This window comes from Canis aureus, chromosome 19 (genome assembly GCF_053574225.1).
Source record: "Canis aureus isolate CA01 chromosome 19, VMU_Caureus_v.1.0, whole genome shotgun sequence".
Classification (NCBI taxonomy): Eukaryota; Metazoa; Chordata; class Mammalia; order Carnivora; family Canidae; genus Canis; species Canis aureus.
In genome coordinates this window covers 9,711,142-9,726,631 of record NC_135629.1, presented here as the reverse complement: position 1 = coordinate 9,726,631, position 15,490 = coordinate 9,711,142, and the positions used below count along the sequence as shown (strand labels likewise).

The 15,490-nt window shown below is 40.3% G+C and overlaps 1 protein-coding gene across 20 annotated transcripts in view; it reads left to right on the top strand.

The window, feature by feature from the left end:
* Positions 1-4,794, top strand: part of SETD5 (SET domain containing 5) — an 82,936-nt gene extending 78,142 nt beyond the window's left edge. For all 20 annotated transcript variants that reach the window (XM_077857944.1, XM_077857952.1, XM_077857950.1 and 17 more), the window contains 4 exons: positions 658-953; positions 2,226-2,359; positions 3,107-3,195; positions 3,570-4,794. In XM_077857944.1, coding sequence (XP_077714070.1) covers positions 658-953; positions 2,226-2,359; positions 3,107-3,195; positions 3,570-4,178 — 1,128 coding nt within the window. In that variant the 3' untranslated portion in view covers positions 4,179-4,794. The remainder of the gene's footprint in view (positions 1-657; positions 954-2,225; positions 2,360-3,106; positions 3,196-3,569) is intronic.
* Positions 4,795-15,490: the final 10,696 nt, after the last annotated feature.

The window sequence follows — 15,490 nt, the reverse complement described above, 5'->3', positions numbered from 1 at the left end:
TCAATCAAGAGAGAATGAGGCAGAGTTGGGGGAAAGTTTCCAAGTGTACATTTCCTGGAGTAGCTTACTAAAATATAAGCTGCATAGCATTCTTTCTCTTTTTACACTAATTTCCCTATGTGTAATACAGAAACAGTAATAAATCCCCATGTGTATCTTGAAAAATTGAACACATCTAAGAACGCTGAAGCATTGGCTTTTTCTTTTCTTTCCTTGTCTCTCTCTTTTTTTAAAGAACTGATTCAGGAGATTTTTAGGGATTGCTGAAGAGCTATCAGGTCACCTGGAAGGCTTTTTCAAACTACCTAGCTCCCAACTCCCCCTTCCCTTTTCTAGGTGTTACCAGTGTTACAAACAGCTTCTGTTACTGGGCAACTGTGATCTCACAGTTTTCTGAAGGCAGAAAAAAGATTGAGGCCTGCTGGCAAACACTGTTCTTCAAAAATGTCATCCTCTAGGGTATTCTCTTCTTACCAGTTTCTGACTGCTTTGAATATATAGCTATGTTCAGATCTCTCACATCTGGAGAAAGGGTTGCTAGCCTGCTTTGTTTGCATAGCAGACTAGTAGTTTTATGAGGGTTCCATCTTCTTTCCCTATTGCTAGTGATCCACTAATGATGTCAACCTAGAGTCCTGTTTCTTATTTTCCTCCCAGGTATCCCTGCTGGAGTACCGCAAACGGAAACAAGAAGCCAAGGAGAATTCTGGTGGGGGAGGTGACTCTGCACAGAGCAAAAGCAAGTCTGCAGGAGCTGGGCAAGGCAGCAGTAACTCACTTTCTGACACTGGTGCCCATGGTGTGCAGGGATCCTCAACCCGAACCCCATCTTCCCCTCACAAAAAATTCTCCCCATCTCATTCCTCTATGTCCCATATGGAGGCGGTAAGCCCATCAGATTCCAGAGGCACTTCATCTCACTGCAGACCTCAAGAGAATATCAGCAGTAGGTGGTAAGTTTATGTTTGATGCTGAAATACTTAAATTTAAGAGGAAAGTATACATCTAGAATCATTCTCAGTTTCACCTAAAATGTATGGGAACACTTATCTGAGAAAGGCAGCCCACTGTGCCATCTATGCTGTTCAGCTGATTTAATAGTAACAGCCACAACCCCACCCCTACCCCCACCCCCCTCAGCCTTACAGAAGCAAAGCATTGCCACCGAACCTGCAGAACAACACTTTGGACGCCATATAGTTGTGGACACAGATGAGCTATTTTATTTGCTGGGCAGTTATACTGCCTCCTGTTTTTTCATTTCATATGAAAGGTAAGTCAGGAGTTCAGCTCAGACTTAAGTCTAAGTTGCACACACTAGCATGTACAGAAAGATAAGACACATCCTGAAAGGAGTTGTCTGGTTTCGGGGAGACCACAAATAAATAAATAGCACTGTAAATACGAAAAGAAAAGAATCGATTCGAATCGAAAAGAATCGATTCGAATCGAAAGGATTCGATTCGAATGGAAAAGAATCGAATCGAATCGACTCGCATCGAAAATAATTGAATCGAATCGAATGAAACCGAATCAATTGTTAATAATCGAATCGAATCAAAACGAATTGAATCAAAAATAATTGATTTGCATCGAATCGAAAACGATCGAATTGAATTGAATTGAAAATAATCGAATCGAATCGAAAATAATCGAATCGAAAATAATCTAATGAATCCAAATCAAAAATAATCGAAATGAATCGAAAATGATCGAATCGAATCGAAAAGAATTTGGGGAGACCACAAATAGATAAATAGCACTGTAGATAGATGATAGATAGATAGATAGATAGATAGATAGATAGATAGATAGATAATAACAAGTATTGAGTATCAAATGAGAGAAATATAGAGAATGAGGCCGTTCAGGAATCTTGAAATGAAACAGTCGAACTCTGAAAAAGAGACCTGACTCAAATGAATAATGTTTATTAATCTATAAAGCATTTATTAAATTACTTCTATATGCCAGGCACATGACTTCACAGAAGAGAAAACTTAGCATTTCAAAATAGGGATCAAATACAGCCATCTTTAAATCCATCTTTTCCAGAGTTTAAGGCAGAGAAAAAATACTTTGTTTTAAATTGGTCCTGAAGAAAACAATGTCTAAGAGGATGTTGTAAGAGAATGCATCGTACAGTCTTTGTCAGAGCCTCATTTGTTCCAGACTTTTGAGTCTGAAGTCCTGTGGCATAAACTTGCACCCTGTTCCCTTTATAGGATGGTTCCCACATCGGTGGAACGACTCCGAGAAGGAGGGAGTATTCCCAAGGTCCTCCGAAGCAGTGTGAGGGTGGCCCAAAAAGGAGAGCCTTCTCCCACTTGGGAGAGTAATATCACAGAGAAAGACTCAGGTGAGTCCATGGCCTTCTGCTGCCAGCCAGGTTTAGGGACACATGAGCCAGACTCTACACAGTGCTCACCAAATGCTGGGCTGAGGTGAGTCAGTTTTTTATGCAGTTAGGCTCTACTGGAGGGAAGGTTCCAGGTCAATCCTGTTTCTACTCTTCCGGACTACAGCATTCTTAAGATCTAGCATCCCATGTTCTCTCTCACTCCTACTCTTTCCCCCTCTCCCTTTCTCTCCCTTTTTTCCCCAAGAGATACTTGTCTGTAACTCTTCTCTGCAAAGGCCTGGAAATCCACTTTGATGAAGAATGAAGGGAAAGAAGGAGAAAGGTGTCAGATCAGGCATTTAAAACATCCCCATAATTAACCACTCTTTGCCTTTCTGGCATGCTGCACTCATTGATTCATCCAAAAGAGAGCAGCCTAGGTTGGTGACAGCACTAGTGATTTGTTTTTTGTTGTTTTGTTTTTTAAAAGATTTTATTTAAAAAAATATATATATATATGTATTTTTTTTTTTTAATTTATTCATGAGAGACAGAGGCAGAGACACGGGCAGTGGGAGAAGCAGGCTCCATGCAGGGAGCCTGATGTAGGACTCGATCCCCAGGACTCCAGTATCATGCCCTGGGCCAAAGGCAGGTGCTAAACCACTGAGCCATCCAGGGATCCCCAGCACTGATGATATGAATGAACAATGGCTATTTCTCACTCATTCGAGGAAACCAAGTTGATTTTGTATTATCTTCCAGACCCTACAGATGGAGAAGGCCCAGAGACACTGAGCTCAGCACTCTCTAAAGGAGCAGCCGTTTACAGCCCTTCCAGATACAGCTACCAGGTGAGACGAGAAATTGCTCATCTCTGGGCATAGGAGTATGTTCTGGGTTCCAAATATTTTGTGATCCTGGCCATCCTTTGCAGTTGAGATGCCGTCTTTCATATAGTTTCAGCAGCCTTGGAAATAAGTCGTCATCTGCTCACCTTCAGGTAATAAATCATGCCAGAAAAATAAATAAAGTGATCAGAGACAGCCATTTTACTGTCTTTGGTATCCTAAAAAGAACAAATGGTTAAGAAGATGGAGAAGATGAAGAAGGAGAAGGAGAAGAAGAAGAAGAAGAAAAAGTAGGGTATTTTAAATATTCACAAGCCTAAATGGCTTAAATAGGGACTTTTTCACCTCCTTATGCTTTTCCTCCCGACTCTTTCTAGCTCCTGCAGTGTGATAGTCCACGGACAGAATCACAAAGCCTCCTTCAGCAGAGTTCCTCCCCCTTTAGAGGACATCCCACCCAATCTCCAGGATACAGTTATCGAACTACTGCACTGAGACCTGGAAATCCCCCCTCTCACGGTTCTTCAGAATCCTCCCTCTCTTCTACATCCTATTCCAGCCCCGCCCACCCTGTATCCACAGACTCGTTGGCCCCATTTACGGGGACACCAGGGTATTATAGCAGCCAGCCACATTCTGGAAACAGCACTGGCAGCAGTCTTCCAAGGAGGAGCTGCCCTTCTAGTGCTGCTAGCCCTACCCCACAGGGCCCCTCAGACTCACCGACCTCAGACTCGGTCTCCCAGTCCAGCACAGGAACTCTGAGTTCCACCTCCTTCCCTCAGAACTCTAGGTCGTCATTGCCATCAGACTTACGGACTATCAGTCTGCCCAGTGCTGGGCAGTCCGCTGCCTACCAGGCCTCCAGGGTATCTGCGGTTTCCAATTCACAGCACTACCCACACCGTGGGAGTGGGGGTGTGCACCAGTACCGACTCCAGCCGCTGCAAGGGTCAGGAGTCAAGACTCAGACAGGACTTTCCTAGGGCTTCTGGATTTGGGCAAACAGAACTGAATGAGCCCATAGCTGCTTCCTTCCAGCTGCCTCTGGAACCTAGGCCGAGCATATTGCTGGGGAAGAGGGTACAAGGTGCCAGAGGACTGGGTCTGGTCGACAAGAAACAAGACTTGTGGTCGCGACTGGCTCTGGCCTTGGAGAAAGATGTAAATCTTGTCTGAAGCAGAGACTATAAAGAAGTTTCTCCCTGCTGTTAAGGGTACATTGTTGACAAGCAAATGGTGTTCCGGTTAGTAACGGTTCTAAGTGCAATGAGTCGTGTTGAAGCCTCTGTCTCCCGTACTTGCCTGTAGCCTGTAGTCACTTGTGCAGTGGGGACATCTTTTTACACACACACACACCCTCCCCCACCCCCCCCAAAAAAGTTTTCTTTTCAGAGGAAAAAAGCAGAAAGAGCCAATCTCAAAGCCCCAAGCCATCTGCGTAGTATTAGGGGTTTTATGCACTTAAGAAGAAAGGTAGGTATGTATATGTTCACCCTGTGACAACCATTCCAAAAGCAGGTATCAGCCAAGATATGTCCACCAAGAATACTCCCTGCCTTTGTGTTAAAATCACCGAGAAATAGGCAGGGATAGCAAAACTTGGAATGTGCTCTGGCTGAGGGGTGCCTGGCTCTGAAGAAGAGCTCCTGGTCAACTCTTGATTCAGGAGCAGATGATCATAGTAGATTGTCTGAGCCCCCAGCCGTCTCCCCCGCCCCAAGCTGTCTCACAGCTCAGTAACCCAGAAAAGTAAGTAGGCAAAGAGGAATAAGTGAGATGGGCCAATTGCATTGCTACTTATCAGCTGTTGGCAATAAATTTGATTAGTAAGGATCCCAAGTGTTTTGGGAATTCTTTGAATTTTATTTTTTCTACTCCCAGTTAGTCAGGAGTTGAGGATCCCATGAATAGGACCACCTCCATGATTAGGGAGCACGCACTTGTGACTGCAGGGTAAGAGTGGAAAGACACGTTTGTGGAGTGGCACCGACAGGACTGTGATTGTGTGTGGGTATGTCCCACATTTCTTTGGGGGATGCTTATTTGAGAGTGGCCCAGGTAAGAGAGTTATAAAGCCACCCACACACCTAACACTGTTCTGGATGAGAGACTCGAGCAGACTGGCTTCTCCCCATCAGTGCATTGTGCCTGTTGTACACCCCTGGAGGAGCCCTGGAGCCTACCCAGGTGGGGTACACAATCTTTTTAAATTCCATACGGTTGCCAGCTTATTTCTTTCACTTGTTTACTGTAATATCCGGCGTGTTTTTATTTATCTAATTTTGTATTCAGTTATAACCATGGTAGGGGTAGCAAATATATGACAGGTGTAATCCCTGGTGCTGCAGTGGACCTTACTTCTTTTCTTTTGGACAAGATAATACTGTGAGTCTCCCTCCTTCCTTCCAATTTGTTTTCTTCTTTTTTTCCCTAGCCTCTTGCATCCCCTTCTTTTCTACCCTCTCCTACAACTATCATATGCACAGTCTTCTCTCTTTGTGTGTGACTGTTACAAAATTTCACTTTTTCAAAATTGAAATCAGGTGTTTGCTCAAATGAGGGGAGATTTTTTTTTTAAATGCTGAGACCTCAGCAGAATACTTTTCTTTTTGTTGTTTCCCCCACAAACCCATCAGTCTGGGAGAGCGTTGGGAGTGGAAATCATGTTGCCTGGGATGCTGGTTTCTTTGTATATTATATAAAACGTATGTAAATGTCTCTCCATTTGGGCTGGGGTTTGCATTCTCCCTTTGGCTTTAACCAGGGGGAGAGGCCAGCGGGCAGGCGGCCCTCACCCTGCCTGGCACGTGCAGAGACCCCAGCCACTCTGTGTGGGCAGGGTGCTGTCAAGACCAGACCTCTGGGGGGGGTGGGGGCGGGGGGTGGGGGGAACTCTTGGAAGGGAAGAAGTATCACTTCTTTCTCAAGTGGAGTGTTTACACCTTGCTGTAACATTTGAACTTTCACAAGAGATGTAATAATTTTGATAATAAAATTCTTAACCATAATAATCAAAGTTGAGAACTTCTTTGTCCAGTTCTGTGACCTTGCCTTGCCGAGTCTTCCTACTGCTGCTACCCTTACCTGAAGAGGCAAGGTGGACCCATGCTCAGGAGAATGTGCTCTTGGTGGAGCTTTTTTGCGCATAATGGACCAGGAATAGGTATTGATCTTCCTTCAGCCTTGTATGATTAAAGTCAAGCCAGTATCTAAGCCATTCAGCAAAAGTGAAACAAAACCTTTCAAACTGATTTGAATCAGCTGGAGTTTCTGACCTTGGCCTCATTCATTCAGCAGCTCTTTATTGGCCCTCTTCTTTCCCACCTCAAAATAATACCAGGCATTTGTTTTTGGTGGTGGGTTTATGCTGATGAAAATTTGAGGACAGGGATAGGCAAATAAGGTTTCATGGAGTTTGTATTCTAGGGTGGAGTGAGAACTTAAAGCAATCAGTCATTTCAAATAGTCATTACCACATTGCTGTTTAATAAGAGATATGTACCTAAGGAGGTGGAGTGACCACTTTAGATTGGTTGATCAGGACAGGTCTCTGAGGAGTTGACATTTAAGCTGAGACCTCAGTGATAAGGAGCAGTCATGTGTCGATATGAATAAAGATCAATCCTGGGGAATTAGAAGAGCAGATGCAAAAGCCCAGAGGAGGAATAGACTTGATATAGTGAATGACCAGGACAGAGATAGGGAGTAGCAAATACCCAGGAAGATAGAGGGTCAGATCGTAGAAAGAGGGGTCAGCAAAAATGTTTTCTGTGAAGGGCCAGGTAGTAAACATTGAGGCTTTGCAAGCCATCAGGTTTCTGTGACAACTATTCAGCTCTGTGTCACAACACAAAAACAGCCACAGGCCATACTTGCCTGTGCTCCAATTAAATTATAGTCACAGAAACATGTGGAAGGGCTGATTTGGCCTGCAGGCTGTAGTTTGATGGTTCCTGATACAGAGCCTTGTGGGTTCAGTTTAAACAATGGATTCTAAATACAGTGGGAGGGGTTTCTGGGTGGCTCTATCAGTTAAGCAACTGCCTTGGGCTCAAGTCATGATCCCAGGGTCCTGGGATGGAGCCTGTGGACGGACTTCCTGCTCCATGGGGAGTCTGCCTCTCCCTCTGCCCCTCCCCCGGTCAAACTCCCTTCCTCTCTTTCCCTCTCAAATAAATGAATAAAATCTAAAAAAAATAATAATAATACAGTGGGAAAGTCACTGCAGGATTTTAAGCACAGAAGTGACATGGTCTAGTTTATGGTTTGTTGGTTGGTTAGTTTTTAAAAATCACTGATTGTTTAAAAAAAAAAAAAATCACTGATTGTTTTGATCCTGAGAGAGATGAATAGAAGCCAGGAAACCAGTTGGGAAGCTATAGCAGCTATTTAGGTTAGAAGGCAATACAGTGATGGCTCTACTAAGACGGTAATAAATGGGGATAAGGTGAAGTAGTTGGAAACAGGATACGATTTGCAAGTAAACAATGGATTGGTGTGGCAGTATTTTGCTCTGACATTTGACAGATACTTGCTGAGGGATATGATAGACTGCATTTTGTGAATAAGCACATGATGGATTCAAAGATGGAGAAGATGCTATCTATCCATTTCTTTATGGAGCTTAGAAAGCAACTAGTTGGAGACAGAATAAAAAAAAAATTTTTTTTAGAAGACCCTTTTCTAAATGCCCACTGGAATACCTAGATAATCTTCCACCAGCCACAGCTGAATTCTGCCTGGAGTCAGTAGGTACCTTGTTAAAAAGTATTTTCATACACAGTGCTTTATTTAGTCTCAGAATTCTGTGATAAAAGCATGCCAAATGCTTTTTAAAGGTACATTTCAAGATGAGAAACTGAGGCCTAGTGCAATGTTTCAGCTGTACTGAAGAGCTTCTGATAATAAACCTATCTGATTTTTGCCAAAATTGGAAGGTTCTATTCCTTGTTTACTGTAAGGTATAAGGAATATGAAGGTAAGTCAACTACCTATGTTAGCAGGTACTTCATATTGCTAGGTGCTACACTTTTGATATGGTATAAATACAGGAAGTATGCTACTGCAATGTGTACTATATATATATACATACATACATATATGTGTATATATATATATATATATATATATATATATATGACTTTACAGTTTACCAGGCTTTTCTATTCATGTCATTCTATCTTATTCATGCTTAATGTGTAAGGTAGGTATTAGACCATTGTACAGGTTTTTGTTTTTGTTTTTAAGATTTTATTTATTTACTCATGAGAGACCCAGAGAGAGAGAGGCAGAGACACAGGCAGAGGGAGAAGCAGGCTCCAACAGAGAGCCCAACATGGGACTCGATCCCAGGACTCCAGGATCACGCCCTGAGCCAGAAGGCAGACGCTTAACCGCTGAGCCACCCAGGCGTCCCATTACAGGGGTTTTTAAATGAATTTCAGAGGATACAGCTTATCCAAGATTTCTCTCTTCTGAATGGCAGACGGGAATTGGACAGCCTTGGAAATTTTTCCATTTTCCTAGGAAACAGAGACAACTAGAGATTCTGTGACTGACTAGAACTAAAAGTTTCACTTAACTAGCTGAAAAAGTATATCATGCCCTTTCCTATGTTAAAAACAGCAGCCTGGCCTTTTTGGTATCAGTTTGATGGTGCAGGATTCTGTTTAATAACAGATCACCCTGAAGAAAATAAAACCCATGATTGTCCAAATGGAGTAGGCCATTTGCTTTGAAACTATGCTGATTATCAATTCATCAATCAAAGCTGGGGCAGCCACCATACCTATATATATAAGCTCAGAGAGAAAGGAGTTTGCCAAGATTCTTAATATCCTCTGTGCTAAAGATTGATAAAGAGAACAACTTGGAGAAAAGCAGTTCCTGAAGGAGATAGTGTCCCCTATAACGTTTACCTCCTCCTACATTCAAAATTCAACCTGGAAAAGATTCGGAAATAATAATAATATTTCTCAAATTCCCCATAAGAACACACAGAGCAGTCATGATAGCAAAACAAAACCTTGGACAACTTAAAAACATTGGTCCCTGATTGCTTCAGTCGGTGGAGTATGTGATTTCGTCTTGGGGTCATGAAATGAAACCCCACATTAAGCAGAAAGCTTACTTTTAAATACAATTTAAACCTTGGTCAACTTACCAAAAAAAAATTAGTAATCCCTGTGAACCCTGAAACAGGGTGGGTAGAAATAAAATGCCAATAGTCACAATACCTGCATGGTATCCCTTTCTGTTTCAGAGGAAGCAGTGGAGCATCGATTGATCCCAGAACTCTAAAACAAATACTCACTTAGAAGTTGAGCCTGCCAGTTTGAGAACAACAGCCAAAACTGTTCTATAGAGGATGCTTGGTTGAGTCTGAAGGGACTGGAGCAGTTAGTTCAAGAAAATTTTTATCAGCAGAGTACCCAGGACAAAGGTGCACGCTGAAAAAGAACTCTTAATATGATCCTAATTGAGTAGGCAATCAAAATAGAAGAGATGTTGGGGGTGGGAGGGAGGCACATTAAATGAAGTGTTTGGAATAAGAGGTAAACTCGTATTGATGTATTTCTTTTTCCTCTAGGAACAATATAATGATTGTTAAATAACTTCCCTTCGTCTTTAACTCCTGAAACAGTTGGTCATAAAGTTCTGAGCACATTTGGTGCTAAATTTAAACAGCCCTTGTTTGCACAGTCCACGTTTTAACATTTACTCATTAGTACTGAAAAACCTTCAAAGTAGAAAGACTCAAATCATGCCTTGTCTCTAAAAGGGCAGAAAAATTAAGCCCTATAAATATGAATAACAAAAAGAGGATCAAAGTCAAATCGCAGTTATAAGAAAGTAAGGAGCAGAATATTCCCATGCATAATAAAAGCATGCTAAAGGCATGTAGATAAACATTTTAAGAAGTGAGAAATAGCTCCAAAAACCAGAAATGGAAGGGAACTTTGTCAGCTTGGTAAGGAACAGCTACACGAATTCTATACCTAACATCATACCTAATGGTGAGAAACTAGAAGCTTTCCCATTAAAATTGAGAAGGGGGTGTGCTGTTAAAAAATCATGAAAAAGGCAAAGGGGACTTTGTTCACAGATGACATAATTGTCTTGTAGAAAATCTGAAAAAATCAACACAAACTAATAAGCATTTATAGCAAGGTTGCAGAGTGCAAGATTAATATACTAATGTTAGTTGCTTTCCTGTGTACCACTAAAATTCCAATTAAAATTAAGTTAAAATACAACAACAGGGATGCCTGGGTGGCTCAGCAGTCGAGCATCTGCCTTCATCTCAGTGTATATTCCAGGGTCCAGGATTGAGTCCCACATCAGGCTCCCCACAGGGAGCCTGCTTCTCCCTCAGCCTCTGTTCTCTGCCTCTCTTTTGTGTAATAAATAAATAAAATCTTTTAAAAAATAAAATAGAACAACATTTATATTAACACCAATAAAAATTATTTTAAAAGATATAAATCTTAACGAAATATTTGCAAGACCTATATGGGGAGAACTACAAAACTGATGAAAGAAATCCAAGGAAAACTAGAGATATCCCATGGTTCTGAATAGAAAGAGTCCGTATCAGGATGTCTGATCTTAACTGATATATAGATTCAGAGTCCCAGCAAGTTATTTTGTGGATATCAACAAATGGAGAGGCAAATGACCTCAAATAACCAATACAATACTGAAGAGAAGAACAAAGTCAGAGGACTAACACTACCTGACTTCAAAACTTAAAGCCACAGTAATTAAGACTGTGGTATTGGAAAAAAAAAAAAAAAAAAAGACTGTGGTATTGGGATAAGAATAGGCAGATAGATTGATGGAATAGACTGAGAGTACCCAGGAGTATATCTACACTAATAGAGTCGACTGATATTTGACAAATGAGCGGAGGCAATACAATGAAGAAAAGATAGTCTTTTCAACAAATGTTGGAACAACTGGACATCCACATGCAAAGTAATCTAGACATAGCCTTTATATTCTTCATAAAAGCTAACTCAAAATGATCACAATGTAAAATGAAAACTATTAAATAACTAGAGAAAATCTAGAAAACTTTGGGTTTGGCAATGGCTTTTTAGAGAAAACCCCAAAGCCTCCATCCATGAAAAAAATAGTTGGTAATCTGGGCTTGATTAAAATTAATTTTTGCTCTGCAAAAGTTATTGTCAAGAGAATGGAAAGACAAATCAGACTGGAAGAAAATATTTGCAAAGGATACATCTGATAAAGGAGTGTTGTCCAAAATATACAAAGAACTCTTAAAAGTGAAACAATTAACAACCTAAAGCAATCTACAAATTCAGTGTTATCTTTATCAAAATCCCAGTGGCATTTTTCACAAAAATGAATGATCCTAAAATGTGTATGGAGTCCCAAAGAGCCTGAATAGCCAACGAAGAAAAAGGCTGACACAGTGCTTTCGGATTTTAAACTCTACTACAAAGCTATAGTAATCGAAACAGCATGGTATTGGCAAAAAACAGTTGCATAGATCAGAACAGAATAGAGAGCCCAGAAATAAATCCACACATAGATCAATTTACAACAGAGGAGCCAAAAATATACAATGGGGAAAAGATAGTCTCAATAAACGCTGTTGGGAAAACTGGACAACCACATGCAAAAGAATAAAATTGGACCACTGGCTTACACCATACACAAAAATTAACTCAAAATGGATTAGAGACTTGAACGTGTAAGACCTGAAACTATAAAACTAGAAGAAAACAGGGATGGGGGTAATTGGGTGATGGTCATTAAAGAGGGCACATGATATCCTGAGCACTGGGTGTTACAACTAATAAATTATTGAACACTACATCTGAAACTAATGATACACTGGATGTTGGCTATGAATTTAATGAAGATTTTTAAAAATGAAAACAAAGGCAAGGAGCTTCTTGACACAGGTCTTGGCAACGATTTTTTTTGGATTTGACAGCAGAAGCAGCAAAGGCAAGAATAAAGTGAGACTACAAACTAAAAAGTTTACGCATAGCAAGGGAAACTATCAACAGGATGAAAAGGCAACCGATAGAATGAGAGGAAATGTATTTTGCAAATCATATATCTGATAAGTGTTGATAACCAAAATACATAAAAACTCCTACAACTCACTAAATCTAGTTCAAAAATGGGCAGAGATTGAATAGACATTTTCCAAAGAAGAGAGACCTGTGGCCCTCAGGTATGTGAAAAGGTGCTCAATATCACTAAACCATTAAGTGCAAATCAGAACCACAATGAAATATCGTCTCACAGTGTTGGAATGGCTATTTAAAACAAGAAAGAACCAGTGTTGGTGAAGATGTGCAGAAAAGGGAACATTTATACTCTGTTAGGGGGAATGTAAATTGGTGCAGCCATTGTGGGAAACAGTATGGAGATGCCTCAAAAAATTAAAAATAGAAATATATGCTCCACCATTCCACTTCTGGTTATTATCTGAAGGAAATGAAAACACTAACTTAAAGAGATGTGTGCACCAAGTAAGTATTCATAGCATTACTTAACAGTAGCCAAGATGTAGAAGCAACCTAAGTCTCCAGTCATGGATAGATGGATAAAGAAAGTGTGTGTGTGTGTGTATTTACACACAGTGGAATATTATTTGACCATAAACAATGAATCTTGCTATTTGTGACAACACAGATGGAGCTTGAGGGCATTATGCTACATCATATCCGAGAAAGAGAAATACCATATAATCTCACAGGTGGAATCTTAAAAAAAAAAAAAAAAAAAAAAAAACTCATGGATATAGAGAATAGCTTGGTGGTTGCCAGGGATGAGAGAGAGGTAAAATGGGTGAAAGTGAGCAAAAGGTCACATTTTCAGTTACAAAAAAAGACCTAGGGGTGTAATGTACAGCATGGTGACTATAGTTAGTATTGTAGTGTATATTTGCAAGTTGCTGAAGGAGATGTGTCCTCATCACACAAAAATTTTGTAACTGGTGATGGAAGTTAACTAGACAACTGCTAATTTTACAGTGCAGTTGACAGTTGACAACATGAGTTTGAGCTTTGCACATCCACTTCTACATGGATTTTTTTCAATAAACATTGGGGAAAATTTGGAGATTTTGAATTTGAAAAATTTGCAGACAAACCACATAGGTAGAAATACAAAAAAATATTGCGAGAATATAGTATATAATACATATAAAATATGTGTTCATTGTTCATGTCTCTAAGGCTGTTAGTAGTTAATTTTTTGGGGAGTCAAAAGTTATACATGGGTTTTGAGCTACACAAGGGTCAGTATGCCTAACCCATGTGTTTTCCAAGGGTCAACTATATATACATCTGTTTAATCATGTTGTACACCTGTAACTTATAAGTTACATTTGCTATATCTTAGTTTTTAAAATCAGACTTAGGGAGGGCAGCCTGGGTGGCTCAATGGTTTAGCACCGCCTTCAGCCCAGGGTGTGATCCTGGGGACCTGAGATTGAGTCCTACATTGGGCTCCCTGCATGGAGCCAGCTTCTCCCTCTGCCTGTGTCTCTGTCTCTGTTTCTGTCTCTGTCTCTCTCTCTCTCATGAATAAATAAAATCTTTAAAAATAAATAAATAAATAAATAAATAAATAAATAAATAAATAAATAAAATCTTTTAAAAAATAAACCTTTTTTTAAAAGATGTATTTATTTGAGAGAGAGAGGGAGAGTTCACATATGAGAGTGGGGAGGGGCACAGGGAGAGGGAGAAAGAATCCCAAGCAGACTCCCAGCAGAGCTGGACATGAAGCACTATCTCATGACCTGAGATCAGCACCTGAGCCAAAACCAAGAGTCAGATGCTTAACTGAGTGCACCACCCAGGAGTCCCTCTATTTACACCTTTTATGTCTGCCAATATAACTATAATTCCCTTAAGATCTGGATCTCACTATGTTTATTCTCTGCAAGGCTAGCATACAGGATGCTTTAGTTCTTTGAAAAATTGATAGGAGGGACATGAGAGAAAGAAAAGGAGAGTTAAAGACCTTTTGGATGGGGCACCTGGGTGGCTCAGTAGGTTAAGTGTCTGTCTTCAGCTCATGATCTCGGAGTCCTGGGATGGAGCCCTGAGTCAGGCTTCTGGAAGCTTCTTGCTCAGCAGGGAGTCTGCTCTCTCTCCCTCTCTGCCCCACCCCACTACTCATATTCTCTCTCTCTCTCTCTCTCTCATCAATCAATCTTATGGGGAAAAAAAAACTTGGAAAAATTAACAGATTTTCCTAATTTCCCAGAAGATCCAACAAAACTGAGCATTTTAATAAGGAGTCAATATCCAAAATATAAAGAACTCATACAACTCAATAGCCAGCAAACAAACTATAACATATAAGTGAGAATCATATTATATATTTGTCTTATTTCACTTAACACATACCTTCAAGTTTCATCTATGTTGTATATGACAATATTTTATTTTTTTTAAGTACAAGGAAAATTTCTACCTAAAGAAACTTACAAAACAAATGGTAGCGAGAAGTAGCAGTGTTTAATTTACTAATAAAAAAATTTAACAAATTAATCAGGCACGTTGGTTTTTAAAGGCTCTACATCAAATATACATACATTTTAAGATTCATTGGTATTGATACACAGCAATTGGCATATTGTAGAGCTCTTCAGACAAAGCTTTATTTGTGGTTATCAGCAGAATGCTTCCCTATAATATCCTTGGCAAAGAAAAGAAATACCTGCTTAAAAAACAGGCCAAAGAGGGGCACCTGGGTGGCTCAGTCGGTTAAGCGTACAACTCTTGATCTCAACTCAGGTCTTGATCTCAGGGTGGTAAATTCAAGCCCCACCATGCAAGCATGGAGCCTACTTAAAAACTAAAAATAGGTCAAAGATCTGAATAGACATTTTTTTTAAAGATTTTATTTATTTATTCATGAGAGACACAGAGAGGGAGGCAGAGACATAGAGGAAGAAGCAGGTTCCTCACAGGGAGCCCAATGCAGGATTCCATCTCCGGACCAGAATCATGCCCTGAGCCAAACAAAGGCAAACACTCAACTGCTGAGCCACCCAGGCATCCCTGAATAGACATTTCAAATACAGATGGCAATAATTATGTGAAAAGATGCTCAACAATATATGTCATTAGGGAATTGCAAGTTAAAACAATAATGAGATGTCACTGTGTACCTATTGGAATGGCCAAAATCCAAAACACTGACACCACCACATGCTAATGAGTATGCAAAGCAACAGGAACCTTCATTTATTGCCGGTGGGAATGCAAAATAATACAACCACTTTTGGAAAGATAGT